Here is a 22,419-nt window from a genome sequence, read left to right as displayed (position 1 = left end):
CACTGCCCCTCACTCCTCAGAGAAAACCATGCACCATGTTGTCACCATCAGGCTGGCTCCAAGAGCCATAGTCCCAACCCTGTCCCCAGACGTTGCACAGACAGAACTCGAGTCTTTTTGTTCTTATAGACTAGATGAGGGGGCTGGCATTGAAAGCAAACAAAAAGGACCGTTGGAATTCCTGCAGAAGAGGAGCAAAACATGCACAGGAGACACTCTATATCATAGCCAGAGAGTGGTGCATGCTTAAGGTCCTGGGGAAATCAGTTCGGTAGACCTGTTGGATCCTCCAACGCCCTGGAGCAGGCTTCCTGCCTCTGCTGTCTGCTGCCATGAGGCATTTAGAGTTGCTACCATGTAGACACCTACCAAGGCCAAATGAACAAGAGAGTTGCTTCCTCTTATCATGTCAGGTTCCTCCATTTCTGGGTTGAGGCAGAATTGGGGATCATGTCCACTTGGGGATCAGCAACTCTAGAACTTGCTCGGGAGAGTTTAACTCCTTTCTTCTCTCGAAGGCACCTCACAAAGGACACTACCTCTAAACAATGAAGGCTTCTTGACAGGAAACACAGTTTAAGGCTGGGAGTTTAACTGTCATGTTGTGTAGGAGACCTGGGTGCAATCCCCAGCATCCCCAACAAAATTAAAACCAGCTCTGAGAAGCATGCCCCCCATCATTCCTGTACAGATGTTGAAGAAAGAAATACCACAGGAAGGAGATTCCATAACTTGGGAGGTACAGCTGTTCTAGGCTTAGGCTCCTCCCATAGGTTAAGAATCTCTTATCTGAAATGCTTGGGAGAAGGAATAGTTCAGATTTTGTTTATTTATGTATATGGTGTAGGGATTTCTTCTTTGCATGAATGTCTGTGCACCAATTATATGTCTGATGCCAACAGAAGTCAGAAGAGGGTGTCAGATCCCCTGGCCCTGTAGTCACACATGGTTATGAACTGAACTGTGGGTGCTGGGAAGTGCACCTGGGTTCTCTGGAAGAGCAGCCAGTGCTCTTAACCACTGAGCCGTCTCTCTCCAACCTCGTGTTTCAGATTTCAGAACTGAATTTTAGAATATTGCATAGACTTTACCGGTTGAATAACCTTAACTGAAAATCTGAAATGCCACCAAATCTGAAACGTTTGACCACCATGTCATCATGCTGGTGTGCAGAAATTTTCTGATAATTCTGCTCTTACTGTGGGCCAAGTTCTGAGGCCACAGCTGCAGCCACACACCAAATCTTGCCCTATGTAATGACATTTCCAATCAAAAGAAATAGATAACTGATACTGTATACCATCAGCACAGGACCATGGTACGCGGTGTTTCTTCTAGCTGCTTGGAAGGTAAGAATTAGTTACCCTCTCCCAGACCACAGGGGGCCCTTCCAAAGGGCTGCAATGGTCCCCTGACTCGGAAGGCGGCCCTTTGCTGTGGCTTTCCTCAAGGCACACATGCTGACAGCAGAGAACCAGCTACCCTAGACTCTGGGTGTTTCCTTGTCCCGAAAGTGGGCATATGGGTACTCATACCATAGAATTGTTGGCTGAAGTAAGTTACTGCGTATAAAAGCTGGACCTAGGGTATGGCACGTAGGAGACACTGGGCACAGGGAAGCCTCTGGCAGGGTGGATGGGACATTCCTAATTTCATGTTCTCCCAGGTCCCATAGCTCCTGTGGTCCACTTGTCCCCATCAGGGTCCTTTCAGGCTTCAATAGAACCTCCTACCTCCCTGCCACAATGTTGCACTTCCAACTCCTCCTGCTTCCCCAGAGAGTGAAGCCCTCTGTCGCTCCCTCCTGTAGAATGTACACAAACTCCTATAAGGCTGGCTCTGAGCCTGCCTCCAGCAGTCAGGATCAAAGAGGTGTTACCCCCACCTGCTGGGGGGGGGGGTAGGCTCCATGCTGTGATAGAGACAAGGAAAGAGTCCCTATGTGAGCCTTACTTACCTGACCCAGAATTCTGAGATATGTGCCTTTAAAAGATTGGGGGGGGGGGAAGACTGAGGAAATGGCTCAGAGGTTAAGAGAACCAGTTGCTCTTCCAGAGGACCTGGGTTCAATTCCTAGCACCCATAGGGCAGCTCACAAATGTCTTTGGGATTCAACATCCTCCTACAGACACACATGCAGACAAAACACAAACACACATAAAATCAAAAATAAATCATAAAAAAATTAATTTCCCAGGCATGGTGACACATGCCTTAAAACCCAGCCCTCAAAAGGCAGAGGCAGGAAGATCTTTGTGAGTTTGAGGCCAACCCATGCTACATAGGAAGTTTCCTATCAGCTAGAGGCACGCTGAGATCTTGTCCCGAAATATATTTAAATTTATTTGTGTGTGTGTGTGTGTGTGTGTGTGTGGTGTGCCTGTCTGTTGTGTGTGTGTGTGTGTGTGTGTGTGTGTGTGTGTGTGTGTGGTGTGCCTGTCTGTTTGGGTGCCATGTACATGCAGGTATCAAAGAGACCAGAAGAGGGCACCTGATCCGCTGGAACTGAAGCTACAGGCACTTGTGAGCTCTTTGATGTATGCTGGGAACTGAACAGGAGTCCTCTGCAAGAGCAAGTACCCTGAACTATGGAATCATCTCTCTGCGATGTGTTTCTTGCGTGCGTACCTGGATATGTCACATGCTAGCCAACACAGGTATCTCTAGTTCTGAGACCAGAGTGTGCAGCCTGCTTCAGACCACAGAGGTTCTGTTTCACTCCTAAGCCCAGGCCCAGAACTCATGGTGCATGGCTTGAAAGCTGGGAGAACGACCTGACTGAAGCCACAGGACAGTCATGTAGGATCTCAGGCTGGCCGTGCTCTCTGCCCTTCACTATTCCTATCTGTAAATGGGGCCGGAGACGGGGATCCTCTTTGTCTTAAGCAACAGAATGTCTTCTGGTTTGCTTTTTCCTTTAAAATCATATAAAATTAGTGTGTGTGTGTGTGTGTGTGTGTGTGTGTTTCACTGGGGATCCAACTCAGGGCTGCACACATACTAGGCAAGTGCTCCATCACTGAACTATACCCAAATTAACAGTTGTAAAGTGACATCTGGTACATTCGTAATGTTGCACAACCCTAGCTGCTACTTAGTCCCAAACCAGTTTTTATCACCCCAGAAGGAACCCTGTACTCATCCAGCCCTGACTCACTCCTCACACCCCTTCCTCCCAGACCCCACTGACTGGAATCTGCCTTCACTCCACAGGACACTCTAGTCTGAGCAGGCATCTAGTCTAAATATTCTCTATAAGTTCCTTTTCTCAACATGATTCCTGGGCAAAGCCTTTTTGTGCACACAGGCAACAAGAAGGCAGGGTGGGTTTGCCCCTCCTCTCTGAGAAGCCCACACCCCTCATGCGCAGTGGCCTTTCAGAGAAGACCCTCATCCCAGGCGCCTGACTTTTCAGGATCTATATTCTAAAGTTGGCCTGCGGCATGAGTGGAAGCTGCTGCCTGACACAGCCAGCCCGCTGGATGGACACAGCAATGGCGGCTGGGCCTGAATGAAGCCTGAAGCAGAGGTCTCTGTGGGAGAGTGGCTCTCCACAGCTGTGGCCTCCTCTCTTCACCTCACAAGCCTAGTGGGTGCTTCAGGTATGAGGAACTAGACACCTTTCCTCAGAAGCTTCCTGAGGAGGGACAGCTATTCTGGAAGTCAGGGTTTCATGTCCCTTAGAGAGAGCCAATCTAACAGCCTCAAATGGCCCAGGAAGACTCCCACGGTGCATGTAGCCTCCCTCAGGCCCAGTGGACTTCAATGAGGACTGAAAGTCCTTAGTGAGGACTCTGGTCCCACTGGGGTCTGTGATGACCACTCCTATCAACACAGGTCTCTGCTGGGCCACGCTATATAAATAATTAACAAAACATCTGCCTCACTTCCTAACCACCACAGCTGACACAGCTCATAGGCCTTCAGAGACTTTGTAGCTTCATGCCCAAACAGAGCGAGGGGGCTCACTGTCTTACCCTGTGATGAATAGGAAGAAAACAAACACAGACTTCCAGACTTTGTCTTGAGATGCCACAGGGCCACCCCAGCACTGAAATCCAGCCTCTTTCCAAACTACAGCTGTCTACTATGTCTGGCAAATTCTTTGTTTTTAAGTTGTATCTGCCTGGGTGTTTTGTCTGCACGTATGTCTGTGCACCACATCAGTGACTGGTACCTTTGGGGGCCAGAAGAGGGCAGCATCAGATGCCTGGGAACTGGAGTTGTAGGGTGATTGATTATAAGCTACCATGTGGGTGCTGGGAATGGAACCCAAGACCTTTGGAAAAGCAGCCAGTGCTGCTAACCACTGACCCCTCACACACCTACAGGCTCACATTCTTAATCTAATGGTGAGCATCTTGCCCTTTCAGGGCCTCAGTTTCCAGTCTGTGAAATGGACAACTGGGCAGTTTCCAATTCCCCAAGTTCACCCTAAGCAGCCTCCTGTGGCCATCTCCACCCAGTGCTCTGGAGATCTTTTCTTCTTGGCACTGCGAGACACTAAACATCAGAACAGGTCATTGGAAAGTAAGGATGCCCCTCTGCAGATAGATTCCTTCCCAGAAATCCCCAGCTTAAAGGGCCAAAGGACAGGTGTCAGTAAATGGGTCGTGAACGAAGGAGAGAGCAGAGTGTAAGGCAGCGCCCAGGAGCCTCTCGGACAGATGACAGGGAGGCAAAGGAGGATTCCCCTTAAAAGAATCTTTTTCCAGGGCCACCCTGATTTTGAAGTGTGAGGGTTAAACAGTTTGGGGGAAAGGCAGGCGCCTAAGGCTTCCCACAGCAACTACCCGCCCTTCCCGTCGGCATTCCTTCACACTTGCTGGAATTCCTACACAAAGCCCCCTTTTTCTTTTCTATGAGGTCACCAGCACATAGAAGTCTAAGAGAAAGAACAGTTCCCTGTGGGTAAAGCCTTTGGAAGTAAATGAATCCAGTGGCCCCACATGCAATCTGAAGGCTGCCTCAGGGCACAGCACAGCTCTGGGGGTGGTGAACAAGAGTTTTAGGGGGTGTTGAGATTCTAGCCAGCACAGTCCAAGAACCTGCCTAGGAGACCAGCTCCTCAGCTGCCAGACCACGTGAGAAGTCGCCTGTGGGGGGTGGGGGTGGGTTTAAAATCCAGAACTGGAGTCCCCTGTATGTGTGGGTCTGTATTCACATAGCAAGTCGTCTTGGAGTGACAGATGTCACAATGCCAGATCACACACTCAAGTTCAAGTTCCCAGGATTAATGGTACAGGAAATTACACCACAAACGGATGTGCCCCAGTGCTACTTCTGTCTGGACCTCGGATCTGAGAAGGCCGCAGGTTTGGCCTGAAGATGGAATATGTGTGTGTCAGCAAATTCAGACAGACAAGGGGGAAAGTTTACAAAAAGAAAAGAAGAAAGAAAGAAAGAAAGAAAGAAAGAAAGAAAGAAAGAAAGAAAGAAAGAAAGAAAGAAAGAAAGAAAGAAAGAAAGAGAGAGAGAAAAAGAAAGAGAGAGAGAGAAAAGAAAGACAGATGACCTTACCTGGGTGACACAAGTAAGAACATAGGAGATCATCTTCTCAAAAACTTCAAACCCCTTTACAGAAACCCAGACCACCCTCAGTGACCCCCTCCACAATCCCCCTGCTCCTTGAGCCCCAGTCCTAAGGATTAGCAAACTCCCAAGTACATGCACTTTGCTGCCTATGATGACATCAGCAAAAATTAAATTAGACAAATAAAAACACAGAAACAAGGCCTATTTTTACCTCCGCAAATCACAGGCCAGATGGAGAGGAATCTATCAATGCCAGAACCGTGGCTGAGCCTTCCCATACCATCTATTATTTCACACCTTACATTTAGGCATTGCAACGCAAAGCACTTTGCAAATGACACTCTTGGAAGGCAGAGAGCGACCTTTTCCTGTTAGTGTTGGAGGACACAGTGCTGGGCAGGCACAGCCCAAACCACATAGGTCCTTACTTACACACACAGTCCTCATCTGAAACACCAGAAACGGAAGTGAATGAGGAAGTTAACTGGCGGACCCAGTTCTGAATGACAGGTGACAAGGAGACCTTGCAAAAACGATCGTGTCAGATTCAGAGTGGAGAGTAAGGACCCGATATCATTCTCCATCTCCCTACAGGGTCAGAGGCTGGCTCTTCCTGGGGCTGAGTCCAGCTTTATCTCCAACTGCATCTATGTGTTTATTTAATCAAATTTATGTATTTAAACGGGCTCTTGGTGTATAATCCTGGGACATGTGGTACTTGCCATGTAAGTTCAGGCTGGCCCAGAACTCAAAGCAATCCTCCTGCCTCAGCCTCGATTATGGGCGTGAGCCACCACACCTAGCTATAACCCATATCTAATCTTGAATGACTCACCAAGTCCTCCACCCTCACCTCCCTCCTTGGTCCAACAAGAGAAGAGGAGAAAAATATTATTCTCCTTTTGACAATGGTTTGGCCATCCTTGGCACTTGGAAAGACTGTTACCTTCACTCTGGTGGCCCAGTAGCCTTTGGGAGGACCTCTCCCCAAATTCTGGAACCAGGCAGGCCTGCAGAGCCTGGCCTGTCATAAATCACTGAGCTCTACAACATGCTAGAAGAGCAAAACACAATAAAAGTAGCTAGTGCGTTTCACATTAAGGAAGCCCGTCCTAGAATCTGAGTTACGAACTCAAGTCCTGACTTTGCCATTTATCAACTTACCTGAACTTTACAAGTTCACAGGAAGACTTCAGACTCTGTCCAGACAAGTCTGAGTTCAAATTCTGGCTCTGCTGCTATTCTGTAGCCTCTCTGTGTCCCAGTTTTTGCTTTGTTTTGTTTTGTTTCCATCTACAGAATGGACACCATAACAGTTCTCATCTTACAGTGTTGGTGGGAAAAATGAAAAATAACTTCAAACTTGGTGCACCAAGCCCAGCACAGGGCATGTCCTCAGTAATGGGGGACACAGGTTACGGTGCCACTGTCCTAAGACTATGCCAGTCAGCTCATCCCTGCTAGCAGCTGTTTTCTTGAATAATAGAGCCAATAACCTCTGACTTACGGTGCGTCCTGAGGAGGACAGGAGTGTTCAAGGCCTCAGTGCCCAGCTGTGCAGCTTAGAAAGTCAAATGTCAAGATGTGAGCCCAGGGAAAGAGGGAAGGCCTAGAAGGCAGGCAGGTGGCTCGGACTTTGGCTGCCACCCTCTCCCTGGTGGCCTGGGACACATGTTTGATTTTTCCATGATTCACATGCCTTGGGTACAAACCCAAAAACAGAGTGGAATACCAGGAGCGTTAAGGACCCCCAGAACCACTCTCAGCACACAGTAGGTACTCTGCAAACAGTTCAACCACTTTCTACGCCATGTGCCACCTGGGAAGGCCAGCATCTCCATTTCTGGAAACCCGAACAGCTCTAAATCCTGGCCAACGCTTAAGTCCAAGACTTGGGCATTTTTTTAAAGATAGCAAATGACTTCTGTAGTCATCTCTGAAGCAGACGGGGCTCAGAGGCTCACAACCACAGGGACCATTTTAAATCCCGGGCCTTTTCTTCTGGGAAGTTAGGCAAGAACCTTCCCAAATGTTTGCCGTGGGGCCCTCTGCCAGAGAGTGACTCACTCCTCCACTCCCCACAGGCATATTTTATTTGGGGGTGGGGGATCCAGGGAGAGCCTGGACGATGGGGGAGGGGAACAGTTTCAACACATCCAGAAGGTGGGGATAGTTTTTCTTCTCCAGTTTTCAGGACAAAGAGGAAAAAAAGAACATGGGTGCTTTTTTTGTTTCCTTCCAGGTTTTGTTTGCTGAATGACGATGTCCAAAGTTCACCGGTTAAGGTTCTTCTGTTGGGAGTCAGGCACCCATTCAATGAAATTCTTCTCCCATTAGCAATAGGGTTTTTAACCTGCCCTTTTACACACACCAGACTCCTGTGAGGGCATTTTTCCCCCTCAAAAAGTCAACCTGTATTTTGCAAGTGGAGTGAAACTCTGAACAGAAACTTTCTAAAGTTTGCTCTAAAGCAGTTAAAACTTTCAAACACACATGCACAAACTGTCAATCAAAAGTTCACAGACAGCCCTTAGAGGATGTGTCCCAAGTGTGTTGTCACCCATTTGTTACTGCCTCTGGGGTTCGGTTAAATCAAGGAAATATAATTAACTTAGAGGAGCAGGCAGAGAGGACAAGTATCTGGGGCCCTGGGTCTCCCTAGGGCCTAACAACTAGGTATGGGGGGGTCAGAGTCCAAATCTGGCCTAGCTCGAGACAACCATGAACAAAGCCAGGGAACTAAGACACATTTAGAAAACCTCAATTCACGTCCAGCACAGCCCCCTCCTCAGCCTGCGTGGCCATGCAGAGTCCTGCCAAGGCCAGGCTGAGTGGCTTCCACCAGTCAGAACCTGGGGATCTGCGGATTCACAGACTCCGGCCCAGCAGCCTCTCCGGACAGGGTCAGCCGGCACATCACACACACAAATGGCCTGCTGTGTGGAATGCTCAGCCTGGATCCTAAACACACACTCGTATAGAATTTGTACACTTTTGCCCGTGCACGTGTGCACACACTCACTTGGGAACATTCAGACACGTGGGCACACGTACTCCTTGGCATCCATCGTAAACACTCGATAAAGGGATAAACCGAAGCCAAGCCTGTACACCCGCACTGGTCCACCCCAAACTCACAGCCGGGGCCCCTGATGTGCACACGCACGCACTCCCGCGCAGCGGGGCGGATGGAGCCCGCCGTGGACACCTCGGCCTCTTGCGGGCGTACCCGCCGACTCCCCGGGAACGCGCGCGCGCCCACAACGCCTCGGATGACGGCCCCACGCCCTGGCCCGCGCCCCTCGCCGGTCCCAGGCTACTCACCGGCGCTGGCGGCTCTCTCGGCGGCGGGCGGAGCGCGGGTCACACGCGAGTTGGCGGCGCAGCGGCCGCAGCTCGTCCGCCGGGTTCAGCCGCCGCTTCTGCGCGCACCCGCGCGCCCGCCCGCCCCTCCCCGCCGCGGGGCCGCGCCGCCCCCTGCGCCCGTGCGCGCGGCCGCCACGCAGGCTAGGGGGCGCCGGGGGCGCGCTTCCAGCCTGGGTGCTTGATCGTCCAGCCCAAGTTGGAAGACTTGAGTCTCTGACTCCAAATCCTGGCCGCTGAACCCCCTCTGCGCGCGCTCTAGACTTTTTAATATGCAGACTCGCTGGGTAACCAACTCGTGGACCCTTCCCCATGGATATCCACACCCGTGGATCCACACCCGTGGATATCAATATCAGCTGACATTGCTCCTATCACAGCCCTCACAAGACTGAAATTGACCCAACCACAGAGTGCATGCAGTATGAGGTGAAGTTCAGTGTTCAGGTGATAGAATGCTTTCTAATCTCAGCACTAGGGAAATTGGGCACCTGTGATCCCTGAACTAGGAAGGCTGAGTCAGAAATGTTTGAAATTCATTCATTCTTGGCTACATAGCAAATTCCAAGCCAGCTTAGACTACATGAGATGCTGTCTTTAAATATTTATCACTATATATAACACGATATATATATATATATGTTGTTCAGTGTATACAAATAGTACAAATAGTGTACAACTAGTGCTCAGTACAATTCCAGAAGTAGGCCCCAAAGTGCCGGTATCTCCCAGGGATACTGCCTTCCTGGGAACTCCAGGCCAGCCCAGCATCAGTGTGCAGAAGGTTCTAGAAGGAGTAAGCTGCTCCACTAGGGGCCAGCCAAATACCCTAGGGGCCTGGGGCAGGCCCTGAGTTTAATCCCCTACACCCACATGATGTACAGGATTCCAGCAAGTTGTCTCTAACCTCCTCCACACGTCCTCCAAATGCACACCGGGTATCCAAGCTTCTCTGGGGAGCAATTAGTGTGACTCCCACTTCCCCTCAAGAAGGATGCTCCTGGCTGGGACAGGTATTGCTGCTTCCGACTATTCTAGACTGTCTGTGTCCCCAGGCACCTGCCGGCTGTCCATTAATCGGATATACAAGCCTGGGCACAGGACAGCATCCTGCTGAGTGTGTTCAATTACCTACTCTACTTGAGTCCACAGTAATCAGGCACACAACTCACACTGCTCCGTCCGACTGCCTCATGGTGTTCAGATGCGGTGAGGGAGGCATCATGCCACCCGTGTGCCCATTTCTTAGATGGCTTTAATGAGGCCTGTGTGCAAAGTCCCTAGTGGTTGAACTGGAAGCAGATGACAGATTTCTGGTTTCAGTAGCTTATCGCTAGGCAACCTGGTTCTAGGACACTGGTGTAAGAAAGGCATGGTCACCAGCCCAGAGCAGCCAGGCTGGTCCCTGCCTCTGGGAGGAGGGAACTGACACCAAAATGTTGTCTCTGATGTGTATATATACATTGTGGGTCGTATATATGTGTGGCATGTGTGGGCACACACGAATAACTTGTTTTTAAAAATGAAAGCTTAACACCTACTCTAGGAAGTCTGAGTTTCTCTAGGAAGCAGACAGTAAGATAAATAAAGTTAAGCAGGGTGGAGGCAGGAGGACCAGGGGCTGCTTTCTAAGAGGCAGTGAAGAGCAAAGGTCTCCACTGAGGAGCTGAAACCTTTGGAGGAGAGGGTGTGCTTAGAGGCCTGCTGCGTTCTCTGGGCCCTCTGCTGTAAAAAACGCCCTGGCAAACTGCAGACCAGCTAAGGAGCAGCATCAGACCACTAGGAAGGACTTTTCCCAGCCTCGCTTAGCTCACAAATACATGCACTGTCCTCAGTTTCCTGCTAGGAAACTGAGGCTCAGGTCAAGCAACACACATCCCAGGTCTCACAGCCAATGATGAACCTTAGAGGTCTGACTGTAGGCAAGCGGTCCATTCTTAAGTGTTAAGAGGGTTAGGGGCCCAGCCCACACACTTCCACACACCCAGCGAACTATAAGGCAGGAACAGGATGGGTGGGGCTTAATAAGGCATCTTCAGTCTTAAGTGGTAGGTGGGAGAAGTCCACCCACCCTGCTCCCAACCTTCCTCCTTCACACCCTACTTCCTTTTCTGGCTGTGGACCATACAGATGGTTTGCAGGCCCTGCTGACGTGCTGTGACATAAAATCAAGTTTAGTCAGCTCCGAGACCCTCACCCTCCCTGTGACACCCATCTCTCTGCAGGGGAGAGAGAGAAGGGAGAGGTACAAGTCCCTCAGCCTGGGACACTTTTGTTTTCAACTCACAGGAGTTTTTAGTGAGTCCCAAAATGAGTCACCAAAAAGAGGTACTTAACTTGCAAAATGCCTCCCAGATTTAGCATGGCTGCCTCCCTGTGCTCTAGGCTAGCCTGTGCCTCCCACTGCCAACCACACTGGGAATGCGGTCTGAGGGGCAGGCTCTCTGTCTGCCCTGGAGACTTTCAGGATGATGCTGTGCTGTTTCATTATCACTGTGCGATAGAGGAAGAGAAACCATCTTGGCTCTCTCTGTGTCCTCCCTGGAGAAGCAGCTAGGATCTTCTGTCGCTGGCCCAATCATCAGCGAGGTGTGACCTCTGAGGGAGACCTTTATTCTCTTTATCCCCTTAATGGGGGTGGCGGCTGAAGACACAGCGGCTCCCAGAAGGAAACAGGTGTGATTCCAGGTGGGATGTGATCCTGAGTGGAGGCCTTGCAGTAATGTAGACAGGAAGGAGGGCAGTGTGGGAGAGGGAGGCATGGGAACCGGAACCAGACTGTACCTTGTCACATCCTGGGAGCAAAGTATCTCCTGGATGGCTTCTTGGTGGTAGGATTTTAGGAATTTACTTATATAGTTTTTGATGGGCGTAGGGCACGGTCTCATGTTCCTTGGGCTGGCCTTGAACTCATGGGCCTGCGAGCTTTCTGCTTCCGCTTCCCAAGAAGCTGGGGCTTGCCAGCATCGTGGTGGGAGAATGCCAGTTTTGCCTGTAGTTCTGATTTGCTCTATCCTTCCATCTGCTGTGGTTATCCACAGCAACCTTCTTACCCCCAAAATGCTTCTGATTGGAAAATCAGAGACATGTATCAGCCTGAAAGGCAAGGGTAAGGGGAAAGGTACGTGACACCCTAGCCCCTCCCCTGGGGACACCTGCCTGTTTGGAGAGGCCCTTGGAGGACCTCATGTTATATCAAATGCAGAACTGGGCTTCTGGGTTTCTGGGCCCTCCCTTCTCCACATCTCAGCATCTGTGTGTCCAAGAGCAGGGATCCTCACTAGCCAGGGAGGTAGTCAGTACCTCCATCTCAGCTGGCAAAATGGTCTCCAAGAGTACTAGTGCTGGCTAGCTTTATATCAGCCTCATATAAGCTAGAGTCACTGGAGAGGAGGGAGACCCATTTGAGAAAATGCTTCAGTAAGATCAGGGTGTAGGCCGTATTTTCTTAATGACTCAGGGGGAGGGCCCAGTCCATTCTGGGTTGGTGGTCCTGGGGTCTGTAAGAAAGCAGGCTGATCAGAAAGACCATGAGGAGCAAGCCAGTAAGCAGTGTTCCTCCATGGCCTCTGCCTCCAGGCTCCTGTCCTGACTTCGTTTGGTGAAGACCTGTGATGTGGACAAGTAAGCTGAATAAACTCTTCCCTCCTCGAATTGCTTTGGTCATGGTGTTGAATACAGCAATAGTGACTCTAAGACAGTACTGTAGACCTTGCCTTCCAGGACTACCTGTTAGGCTTGCACTCTGGGAAATTTGATAATGAAGGAGATTCAGGACATGTGAATTTTCTCACCTCTACCCAATCCATCATCATTGGTTCATCTTTGTAAAGTAGTCAGCCTATTCTGAACTATCTTAGCCTTTACAGTGTGTGTGTGTGTGTGTGTGTGTGTGTGTGTTGGGAGGATCATTATGAGAGTTGTTCCTCAAAAGGAACACTCTGGTTAGGGTTTTTGTTGTTATTGTTTTGCTTGTTTGTTGTTGTTTTATTGAATATAGTCTTCATTTGCATCGCCAATGGTAAAACCTTTCCTGATTTCCCCCCTCCCCAAATACCCCCAACCCCTCCTCCCATCTCCTGCCTCCATGTATATGCCCCTCCACCCGACCCACTCCCACATCCCCGGCCTCGATTTCCCTTTGTATGGGCCTCTATTGAGCCTTTACCTGACCAAGGACCACTCCTCCCACTGATGCCCAACAAGGCATTCCTCTGTCACATTTTTGGCTGGAACCATGTGTACCCCTTGGTTGAAGGTTTAGTCCCTGGGAGTCCTGGGGCATTTGGGTGACCGATATCATTGTTCTTCCCATGGGGCTGTAAACCCCTCCAGCTCCTCCAGACCACCCTCCAGCTCCTCCATTGGGGACCCCAGCCCAGACCAATGATTGGCTGCTAGCATCTGCCTCTGTATTTGTAAGGCTATGGCAGGGCCCCTCCGGAGACAACCATGGCATGCTCCTTCTGGTATGTACTTCTTGTCCTCCATAATAGTGTGGGGGTTTGGTGACTGTTTATAGGATGGATCCCCAGGTAGGGCAGTCAGTCTCTGGGTGGCCTTTACTTCAGTCTCTGCTCCATACATTGTCTCCCTTATTGCTCCTGTGACTATTTTTTGTTGTTGTTTTTAAAGACAATGTCTCTTACTATCTCAGGGACTTTGCAGTTAGGCAAGGCTGGCTAATTAAAGAGCCCAGGGCTCCTCCAGTCTGGATCCTGGGATTAAAAACACTCCCACCACGCCCACTTTTCAGCTCACAGATTCAAATCCTGCTGAGCCATAATGTGGACCCAGTTGAGCACCGAGAACTGAGTCTTCCATGGACACCCTTGACTGGCCTTCTCAGCGCTGCCTTGAGGACCCTCTGCACAGCATCTGGACCCAGGAGTTTTGGAGGCACGACGCTGCACTGCCCCTCTGCAGGAGCATGCATTTTACAGCTTCTAGAAGACCACAGGCTTGGCAAAGAGTCTGGGGGTGCCATTTTAGAACCTCCCTGGAGTCAGTGTATCTGGGTCTTAAAGTCAGAGGTCAACTTTGAATTTGATTTTTAAAATTAATTTAGTTTTATGTATATGAATGTTTTTCCTGCATGCATGTATGTGTGCTACATGCCCACAGAGGCTATAAAGGGGTAATGGATCCCCTGGAATTGGCATTACAGATGGTTATGAACTCTGTGGGTATTGGGAATTAACTGGGGTCCTCGGCACGAGTGGACGGAGCATTTAGAGTGAGTGCTCTAAGCCTCTTCCTTCTTTTAGAAATAAAGTCGCTCACTGGCCTGAGGCTCACGGGTGAGGCTGGCTGGCTGGCACAGACTCTCCTCTCTTGGCTGCACAGTGAGGGGATCACATGCATCTGCCATGACCCTTGGCTTTGCGCCTGGGTGCTGGGGCTCTAACCCGGGTCCGCACGAATGCTTGGCAAGCACTTTTCCAACGGAGCCATTTCCCCAGCCCTTTAAATGGGCCTTTGAAGCTGAGAATATTGCCGTTGGAACACACCTCTTCTGATGTTGGCCATGGGTGGACACTTGGTCTTTCTCCTCCCCTGGGGCAAGGGTAGTAAAGGGTTCACCTTGGCCCTGGAATCTCCTTGGAAGCCTCAGAATCCAGTGTGCCCAGAAATCCTTACATACTCAGGGTAGACCGGTGCTACCTGCTGCTGTTCAGATACTCAAAGCACCACCTTTCATTTGATATTAAATAGAATAGTAGCTGGTCCAGTAAGAATATAAATGAACAATGGGCCTTCTCAGACCTGCTTTTCTCCTTCTCCAAGTTCCCTAATTGGGCTTTCTGTCCTGGACAGGAAAGTTCACAGATTTAAAAAAAAAAAAAATAAAAAACAAAAGAAGAAGAAGAAGAAGAACAACAACAACAACAACAAAAACAACTGATGCTGGCAGACATGGTGATGCATGCCTTTAATCCCAGCACTTGGAGGAACAAACAGGTGGTTCTCTATGAGTTCAAGGCCAACCTTGGTCTACAGAGTGAGTTCCAGGACAGCCAAGGCCATACAGAGACATTCTGTCTCAAAAAACAAAGACAAAAAGAGAAAGAAAGAGAGAAAGAAAGAAAGAAAGAAAGAGAGAAAGAAAGAAAGAAAGAAAGAAAGAAAGAAAGAAAGAAAGAAAGAAAGAAAGAAAAAAAGAAGAAAGGAAAAGAAAAGAGAAGAAAAGAAAAGAAAAGAAAAGAAAAGAAAAGAAGACAAAAGAAAACTGGTGCTTGGTAAGGTGAGCCCTGTTCTAATTCACACTTCTTCTAAATGTGAATGTGTGGTGTGGGAAGGTGTCTGATCTGAGTGCCTGTGTGTGTGTGTGTGTGTGTGTGTGTGTGTGTGTGTGTGTGTGTGTGTAGACCAGAGGACATCCTCATGTTATTCGGTGTGGTAGTATGGGAGAGTGTGTGTAGTTACCTATACCTAGGTGAGGGGACAGAAGCCAACCTCATGTCATCCAATCTGGAGGTGTGGGAGGGCGTGTGTGGCGACCAGAGAACAACCTTTGAGGCAGCCCCTCACTAGCCCAGAGCTCACCAATTAGGTGAGGCTCTCCAGCCAGTGAGCCCCAGAGATGCTCATCCTCCGCCTCCCTCGGGATTGCAAGTATATGTCCTCCACATCCAGAATTTTCACCTGGGTTCTGGGAATCTAACTCTGGTCCTCCTGCTAACAAGACAAGCATTTTACTGACTTTACTTTATTTTTTTTATTTTTTTATTTTTTTTTATTCGATATAATTTATTTACATTTCAAATGATTTCCCCTTTTCTAGCCCCCCCCACTCCCCGAAAGTCCCGTAAGCCCCCTTCTCTTCCCCTGTCCTCCCTCCCACCCCTTCCCAGTTCCCCGTTCTGGTTTTGCCAAATACTGTTTCACTGAGTCTTTCCAGAACCAGGGACCACTCCTGCTTTCTTCTTGTATCTCATTTGATGTGTGGATTATGTTTTGGGTATTCCAGTTTTCTAGGTTAATAACCACTTATTAGTGAGTGCATACCATGATTCAGCTTTTGAGCCTGGGTTACCTCACTTAGTATGATGTTCTCTAGCTCCATCCATTTGCCTAAGAATTTCATGAATTCATTGTTTCTAATGGCTGAATAGTACTCCATTGTGTAGATATACCACATTTTTTGCATCCACTCTTCTGTTGAGGGATACCTGGGTTCTTTCCAGCATCTGGCAATTATAAATAGGGCTTTTACTGACTTTACTAATCCTAGCATACATCATTCTAGAAGGGGCATCTGATAGGGCGTGACTCTGTTTATTTCGGCCACATATGAAGGGCTAAGAGACAAATGAACTAGGTCAGCCAGTCCTATACAGATTGGTTCTCTCTGGGTATCCAGTGTCCTTTTGGCTTTGAGAGCAAGTAAGGGTCCTCAGTAACCTTCCTACATGTCCTGTGGGAGCCTCTGCTCTGGGTCTAAGGCTTTCCTGCATGGACAAGGTCCAAAGACTGGCTGCTCACAGACCAGACGGAAGCAAGAGCCCCTTGGATGTAAGGCCAGTGACACACCATTGGTCCTCCAGTCCCCAACATGAAGCGAGTGGACTGGTGGGAACTGGGTGTGGCTGGGGTGAGGGAGAATGCAATTTTTCCAGCCACCAGCACATACCAACGCCATGTTGGAGGTGTCACAGCAAAGAAGATGGCTGGGACTACAGGTCTTTGTTTAAGACAAGATTTCACTATGTGACCCTGACTAGCCTTGAACTCATTCCTCCTGCCTCTGCCTTCTGAGTGGTGTGATTACAGACGTAAACCACCATGCCCAACTGAGGTCTGGAGTCTTTTTTTTTTTGTGTATATATTTATTTTCTTATTTTATGAGTATGAGTATTTTGCCTGCATGGGTGTATGTGCACCGGGTGCCCAAGGTGGACGGAAGTGGGCATCAGATCCCCTGGGACTGAAATTACAGATAGTGTGGGCTGCCATGTGGGTGCTAGAATTGGAATCCCGGTCCTCTGCAAGAGCAACAAGTACTCTTAACCACTGAGCCAACTCTCTAGCCCAAGGCCTGGAGTCTTAAAGGCCAGATTAGGAAGGGCTTATGGTTGTCTTAGAGTTGCCACTTTCCTCTTGCAGCCCCAAAGCAACATCCTAATGCCAAGGGGAAGCTATCAGTTGAACTCCTCATCATGACTGAAAACCCTTTCCCATGTCCCATGGGTGTTCTGCGCACCTGGCCGTTTTGGGGTGACTTCTCCGGAAAGGCTAAGGTAGCACATGCTCACTCTGAAGAAGAAGTGGTGAGCCTGAGAGCTTCAGAGGCTGAAGATGGAGGGGGCGGGCCTAAGCACGGGGTGGCTGCGAGCCAGAGCCTGTGGCTCTGAGCGGAGTTGCTCAGCAGAGCCCTGGGACAGGCAGCTGTTTAGCCCTGCACATTCTTCCTGCAGCCTGGAGCTGCATACCGTAATACTGTAACGACGCCTCTGGGCAGAACTGGAGCTGAGAGTCTAGCTAGAAACCCAGACTCTGGAGGGAGTGCAGAGTCCAGCTTCCTAGTTCCTGGTGATGTGACCTGAAGCCAGTTCCTTCACCCTTCATCAGGACCTGGAAAGTGAGAACGTGTTCTTTACCAGGTTGAGAAAGGCTGGGATCGGGGGAGGCTACCCCAGGAAAAAACATCTCAATCCCTTCCAGAACGATCATAAAGGGTCTCAGCTGATACCCTAGGGCAGAGGAAGATTAATGAGGGAAAAGGACAACAAATGTGTTTGTCCTAGTTTTATATGACACAGACACCTTCAGATGGAAGACTCAAAGACCCAGGACAAGCTACTATTTACTTAATTTATTTATTTATTTGTGTCTGTCTGTCATCTGTCTGTCTGTCTAGAGACTGCTTTGTGGAGTCAGTTCTCTCTTTCCAGTATATGGATCCTGGGGCTTGGCAACAGGCATCTTTACCTGCCGAGCCATTTTATCCACTCAAGTCGTTTTTTATTCTCAGATTGGTGTAGTACAGATGACCACGTGGACTCAGACAAAAGTCCACTTTCAGATGGCAATGGACAGAGTCAGGATGGGACTAAAGTCTATCTGCAGAGCGTCGGACCCAGCTCAGCCTGTTGGTTCAGATTCCTGTAGGCCTTTCCTAGCATTCTTTCCTCCTGAGTGTGGAGCAGGATGCCTCAGGAATGAGGATTGTGTGATTTACTATCAGACAAGGTGTCTTAACAGCTAGTTCCAAAGAGAGAGATGGAGAGGTTCTAATGGCGTTGTTAAAAAGGAATATCTGGTTTCCATGGTCCTCTTAGGAGAAGAGAGAGTCTACCTCCCACAGCTTGTCTTGTGTGACAAAGCAAGAGACAGGGCCTGCTCTTGGCCCAGGCAGGGCTCCTCAGCTGCCTAGGATCTATCCGGAGACTCTGAGATCCTCCTGTTTCTGCCTCTCCAATAGTTATGAGTACACACCATCACACCTAGCATTTTCACAGGGAATCCAACCCAGGCCTTCCCACTGACAAGGAAAGCATTTTTACAACTAAGCCATCTCCCCTTCAAGATTCTTTTGTCTAGATGGGCATGATGCCCACCCCTGTAACCCCAGCACTCAAGAGAGGCTAAGAGAGCATCAAGCAGTAGTTTGTGGCTAAGGCCTCTGTTTTGAGGATGTCATTTTCAGACCCCCCCCCCAATAATACTAAGCCCATATTTAGCAGAAAATAACACTAATATCAAGGTCTGTACTCGTCATAATCCAGTCTCTTCATCATCTGTGTTTATCTCATTTAATTAACTCAGTATTACCTATCTGTTCAGATATCTGTAAAGTTGAGTGCTCGTATGATTTTTTTTAGCCTTATATTCTGTGAAATGATACCTCTATAGATTTGTCCTGCTGTCTCTTGGTCTGTCTGCTATTGTGAAAAATTGACTGTTAACCTTATGAAAGGAAAGAGTAGGGTACCTCTGTCCCCTGCACCCCCAGGGCAGAGGAAGGTAGTCAGCCTGCCCAGAATCCTCAAATGCCCTGTTCTGTGGCCGCCTCCCAACCTCTGTGCCTTAGTTAGGGTTTCTACTGTGGCGATGAAACCTCATGAACAAAAAAGCATGTTGGGGAGGAAAGAATGCATTTGCTTTTACTTCTGAGTCGCTGTTCATCATCAAAGGAAATCAGGATAGGAAATCAAACAGGGCAGGAACCTGGAGGCAGGAGCTGATGCAGAGACCATGGAGGAGTCATGGGAAGCTTGCTTCCCATGCTTTCCTCAGCCTGATTTCTTATAGAACCCAGGACCACCAGCCCAGGGATGGCACCATCCACTATGGGTTTCCCCCGCATTGATCACTAATTGAGAAATTGCCTTGCCGCTGAATCTCATGGAGGCATCTCCTCAACTGAGGCTCCTTCCTCTCTGATGACTCTAGCTTGTGTCAAGTCAACACACAGAACCAGCCTGCACACTCTGCCTTCTTCAAAATTAACAAATCTGTACAGAAGGACTCTGTTTTCTAAACGATAGCAGAAAGGGTTGGGCTGAGGACTGAAGCCATGCCCTGCATGCACTAGCCACCCACTTTACCACTGAGCTCCTGCCTCTGCTCCTGATCCCAGTGTGTAGAGGAGCGTGGGCTCACATCAACCTGACGAATAGCTGCTGCTGGAGGATAGGCCACACCGAGCAGAACAGAGTTGCAGCACACAGTGGATGACTTCGGCTGCACCTGGGGCATAGGAACTTAAGAGTTGAGTGGTGCAAAACCAACATGGATTTGAACTACTTTCTCTTCCTTGCTCTGTAGCCTTAAACTAGAAAATGTACACCTCTGACTGCCTTAGAAGCCTGGGTGGAAAGATCTTTGCACTGAGTGGGTATAGGAAAATTGCTGAACCTTTTAGATCAGTGATAATTTCTTTCCTCTTGCAGTTCCCTCTCCTTAGGTGGGTTTAATAAAGGCCAACGTTTGGTTCCCTGACTTCAACGCGCTAGCAGCCAAACAGGGAAGGGAGGCCTTAGATTTCAATTCTTAGGGAAGGCAGAACTGAGGTCCTCTACACAGCCCTGCCCACCTCTTCTGCTCAACAGTGGATAGAAGGCTCAGGTTTCTCCTTGTTCTCAGAGGAGGCATTAAGGGTAAAGGAATGCAGACTCTGCCTACAACAGTGTGTTGAGAGGCCTTGCAGAGCAAGTCTGGGGAGAGTCCTCCAATCCCAACCAGCTGCAGCCGAGTCCAGCCCCCAGTAGGGAGGAAGAGAAAGAAAAACCAGTGTGCAGGCTGGAGGTCTTCTTGAATGTACTTCGAAAGGTGAGAAATTCTGCATGGAGAGGTGTGGGAGGCAGGACAGCTTAGGCCAGTCGAGCAGCAAGAAGGAGATGGTTGGTTTAGGTGTCCAGGAACAATAGCAGACCAGGTCCCAGAACAAGAACTTTCTCTCTCATTAGTCAAGGACCCAGACATCTACTGAGCCTATTACTTGTTTAGGCTAAAAGCCTTTTGAGAATGGTAGTAAAGCCTTTCTGGCAACCTGCAAAACCCAGGCTCAGCAGGATGTTCCCAAACTAGGAAAACCACAAGAAGAGGTATGGGTCCTAAGAAGTCACCCCACCCCAGTGCAGACCCTAGCTGCAGCAAAGTCACATCGGGGAGACACAGTAGGTGAGAGCCTGTCAGCATATTCCACAGAAGACTTCCAAAAGCAGGCTGGTCACATGGTACCCTCCTGCCCAAGACACTCCTTACTCACCACTCCTGCTCATGCTTCTTCCCAACAGCCTCCGTATCTGTCTCTCCATCTTCATTTCAGACATTCAAGTCAGTTACCAGGGTCGTCCATTCACGCTTGTCCAGACAGCCAAGCTCATGACTACTTATTGCTTATGGAGACACTTTAATGTTCACGGGACCCTGGGAGGACAATCCGTGACACCCGCTGACCTCAGATGTTACACAGTGCATCAGAGGAAGTACAAGCACGTGTTACCACTTTTATGTCTCATCTCTGGCGTGTTTTCCTTCAGGGTACACAGCACCAATCTTACCAGGCAGTGAGGACAGGCATTGAGCAACTCTGCAAAGCTCAGCACCCAGTGTATCCCAGAGCTGGGCTTCACATGCAGCTGTGTCCAAGACAGAAGCACCGGGGTTTCCTGCCATGCCCAGCCAGGGTGGCCAACAGGAGAGGATCTGCAAGGGGCATGGCTCATTTCCAAGGGAGAGCTCGGCAGGCACCCTGCTACTGCAAGGAGACTGTGGGCCCAGAGAAGGCTTATGCCCAACTCAGAGTCACACAGCCTGTAAAACAAGTAGAGTTTATGATGGACCTGAACACCACATTACTAAGTACCCTGAGTTTTCCTGAGCTGATGGGAAGCTTATGTGTTACTAGGAAGATGAGACACAGGCTGAAAGCTGTGTCAGACCCACACTGTATCCCAGGACCTTCATCAGTCCCCCTGTGTTCTTCCTAAAACCCCTTGGTTGCACCTGTCTTCCTGGCCCACACCAGTCACTCTGAAGAATGGAGCCTAGACTCAGGCAGACCCTAGTCACCATCACCAAACAGATATCATATACCGGGGGCATCCAGACTCCAGAAGTTTCTATGACAGTGTTGGTTCATCATCTGTGTGCAATGACACATCTGACATATGTCACCTAAACCATTTGAGACTCCCCCTGGGCTCAGTTGAAAGAGTCGTGAGGGCCCGGATTTGGATCCTACAACAGAATGTGCCAGAAGAGTTCACAGCACTTGCGAGGTGAAGGCAGGCACTTGAATCTATTTTGTTATTTTCTTCCTCTCTTCCTGACATATCCCATGAAAAATAATATCCCAAAAGGAATGGCTCATAAGCAAACTTTCATTGGAACCTTCTGCTTCCTGTCTTTCACCCTCTCCTCATCCAAGACAAAACAGAGACTCTAGCATTCCTCTTCCCCGCCCCCCAGGATAGGCCTAGAAACCAGACACCCCACACACACAATGCCAGCCCTAAAACTCAAAATGCCACTCCTGCCTCTCTGGGTAAGAGAGCCCTAAGGAGGGTCTATCAATGACCTTGTGTAGGAAGCATCCTGCCCCACACCTAGGAGGAAGAAATGCTACAGTTAAGGGACCAGAGAGAATAGGAATACTGGGAGAGACCAAGCTGGTTTTCTCCACTTAGCCCATCTCTATAGCTCCCTTCAGCTGGTCCAATCACATTCCTGTACGTGTGTGTGCATGCTCATACAGAAGCTAAACACACAAATGGTTCATCCCGACTCTGGAGTCCTCATTCTGAAGGCCCCTGTGTTGTGCCAAACTATGATCAAATACATTTTCTCTGCTTTCCTCCTGTTACCCTGTCCTTTGTTAAGGCTGTTGGTGGTGAGCATTTGTGGTGTGCAAGTAAGGGCTTGTCCCTCTTCCTTCCCTATACAAGCATGCCAGGCCTTTTCTGGTCATTAGACTTTAGCACATGCTGCTTCCTTTCCCTGGAGTGTCCTTTCTCCCCATGGGTGAGACAAAATCTTATTCATCTATCAGGACCTGCATCAAAAGCACTTTCC

General features: G+C 49.2%; 1 protein-coding gene across 3 annotated transcripts in view; it reads right to left on the bottom strand.

Annotated features, from left to right (window-relative positions):
- Positions 1-20,753, bottom strand: part of Nek6 (NIMA related kinase 6) — an 86,076-nt gene extending 65,323 nt beyond the window's left edge. The window contains exon 1 of one of the 3 annotated variants that reach the window (XM_052182412.1): positions 20,612-20,753. In XM_052182412.1, coding sequence (XP_052038372.1) covers positions 20,612-20,675 — 64 coding nt within the window. In that variant the 5' untranslated portion in view covers positions 20,676-20,753. Of the gene's footprint in view, positions 1-6,699; positions 6,722-8,859; positions 8,983-20,611 lie in introns of those variants that run through there. The other 2 variants (XM_052182414.1, XM_052182416.1) reach the window with 2 other exon arrangements.
- Between the last annotated feature and the right edge of the window lie 1,666 nt (positions 20,754-22,419).

This window comes from Apodemus sylvaticus, chromosome 5, assembly GCF_947179515.1.
Source record: "Apodemus sylvaticus chromosome 5, mApoSyl1.1, whole genome shotgun sequence".
Lineage (NCBI taxonomy): Eukaryota > Metazoa > Chordata > Mammalia > Rodentia > Muridae > Apodemus > Apodemus sylvaticus.
The sequence above is the reverse complement of the archived record's forward strand: the minus strand, read 5'-3'. Positions and strand labels throughout refer to the sequence as shown.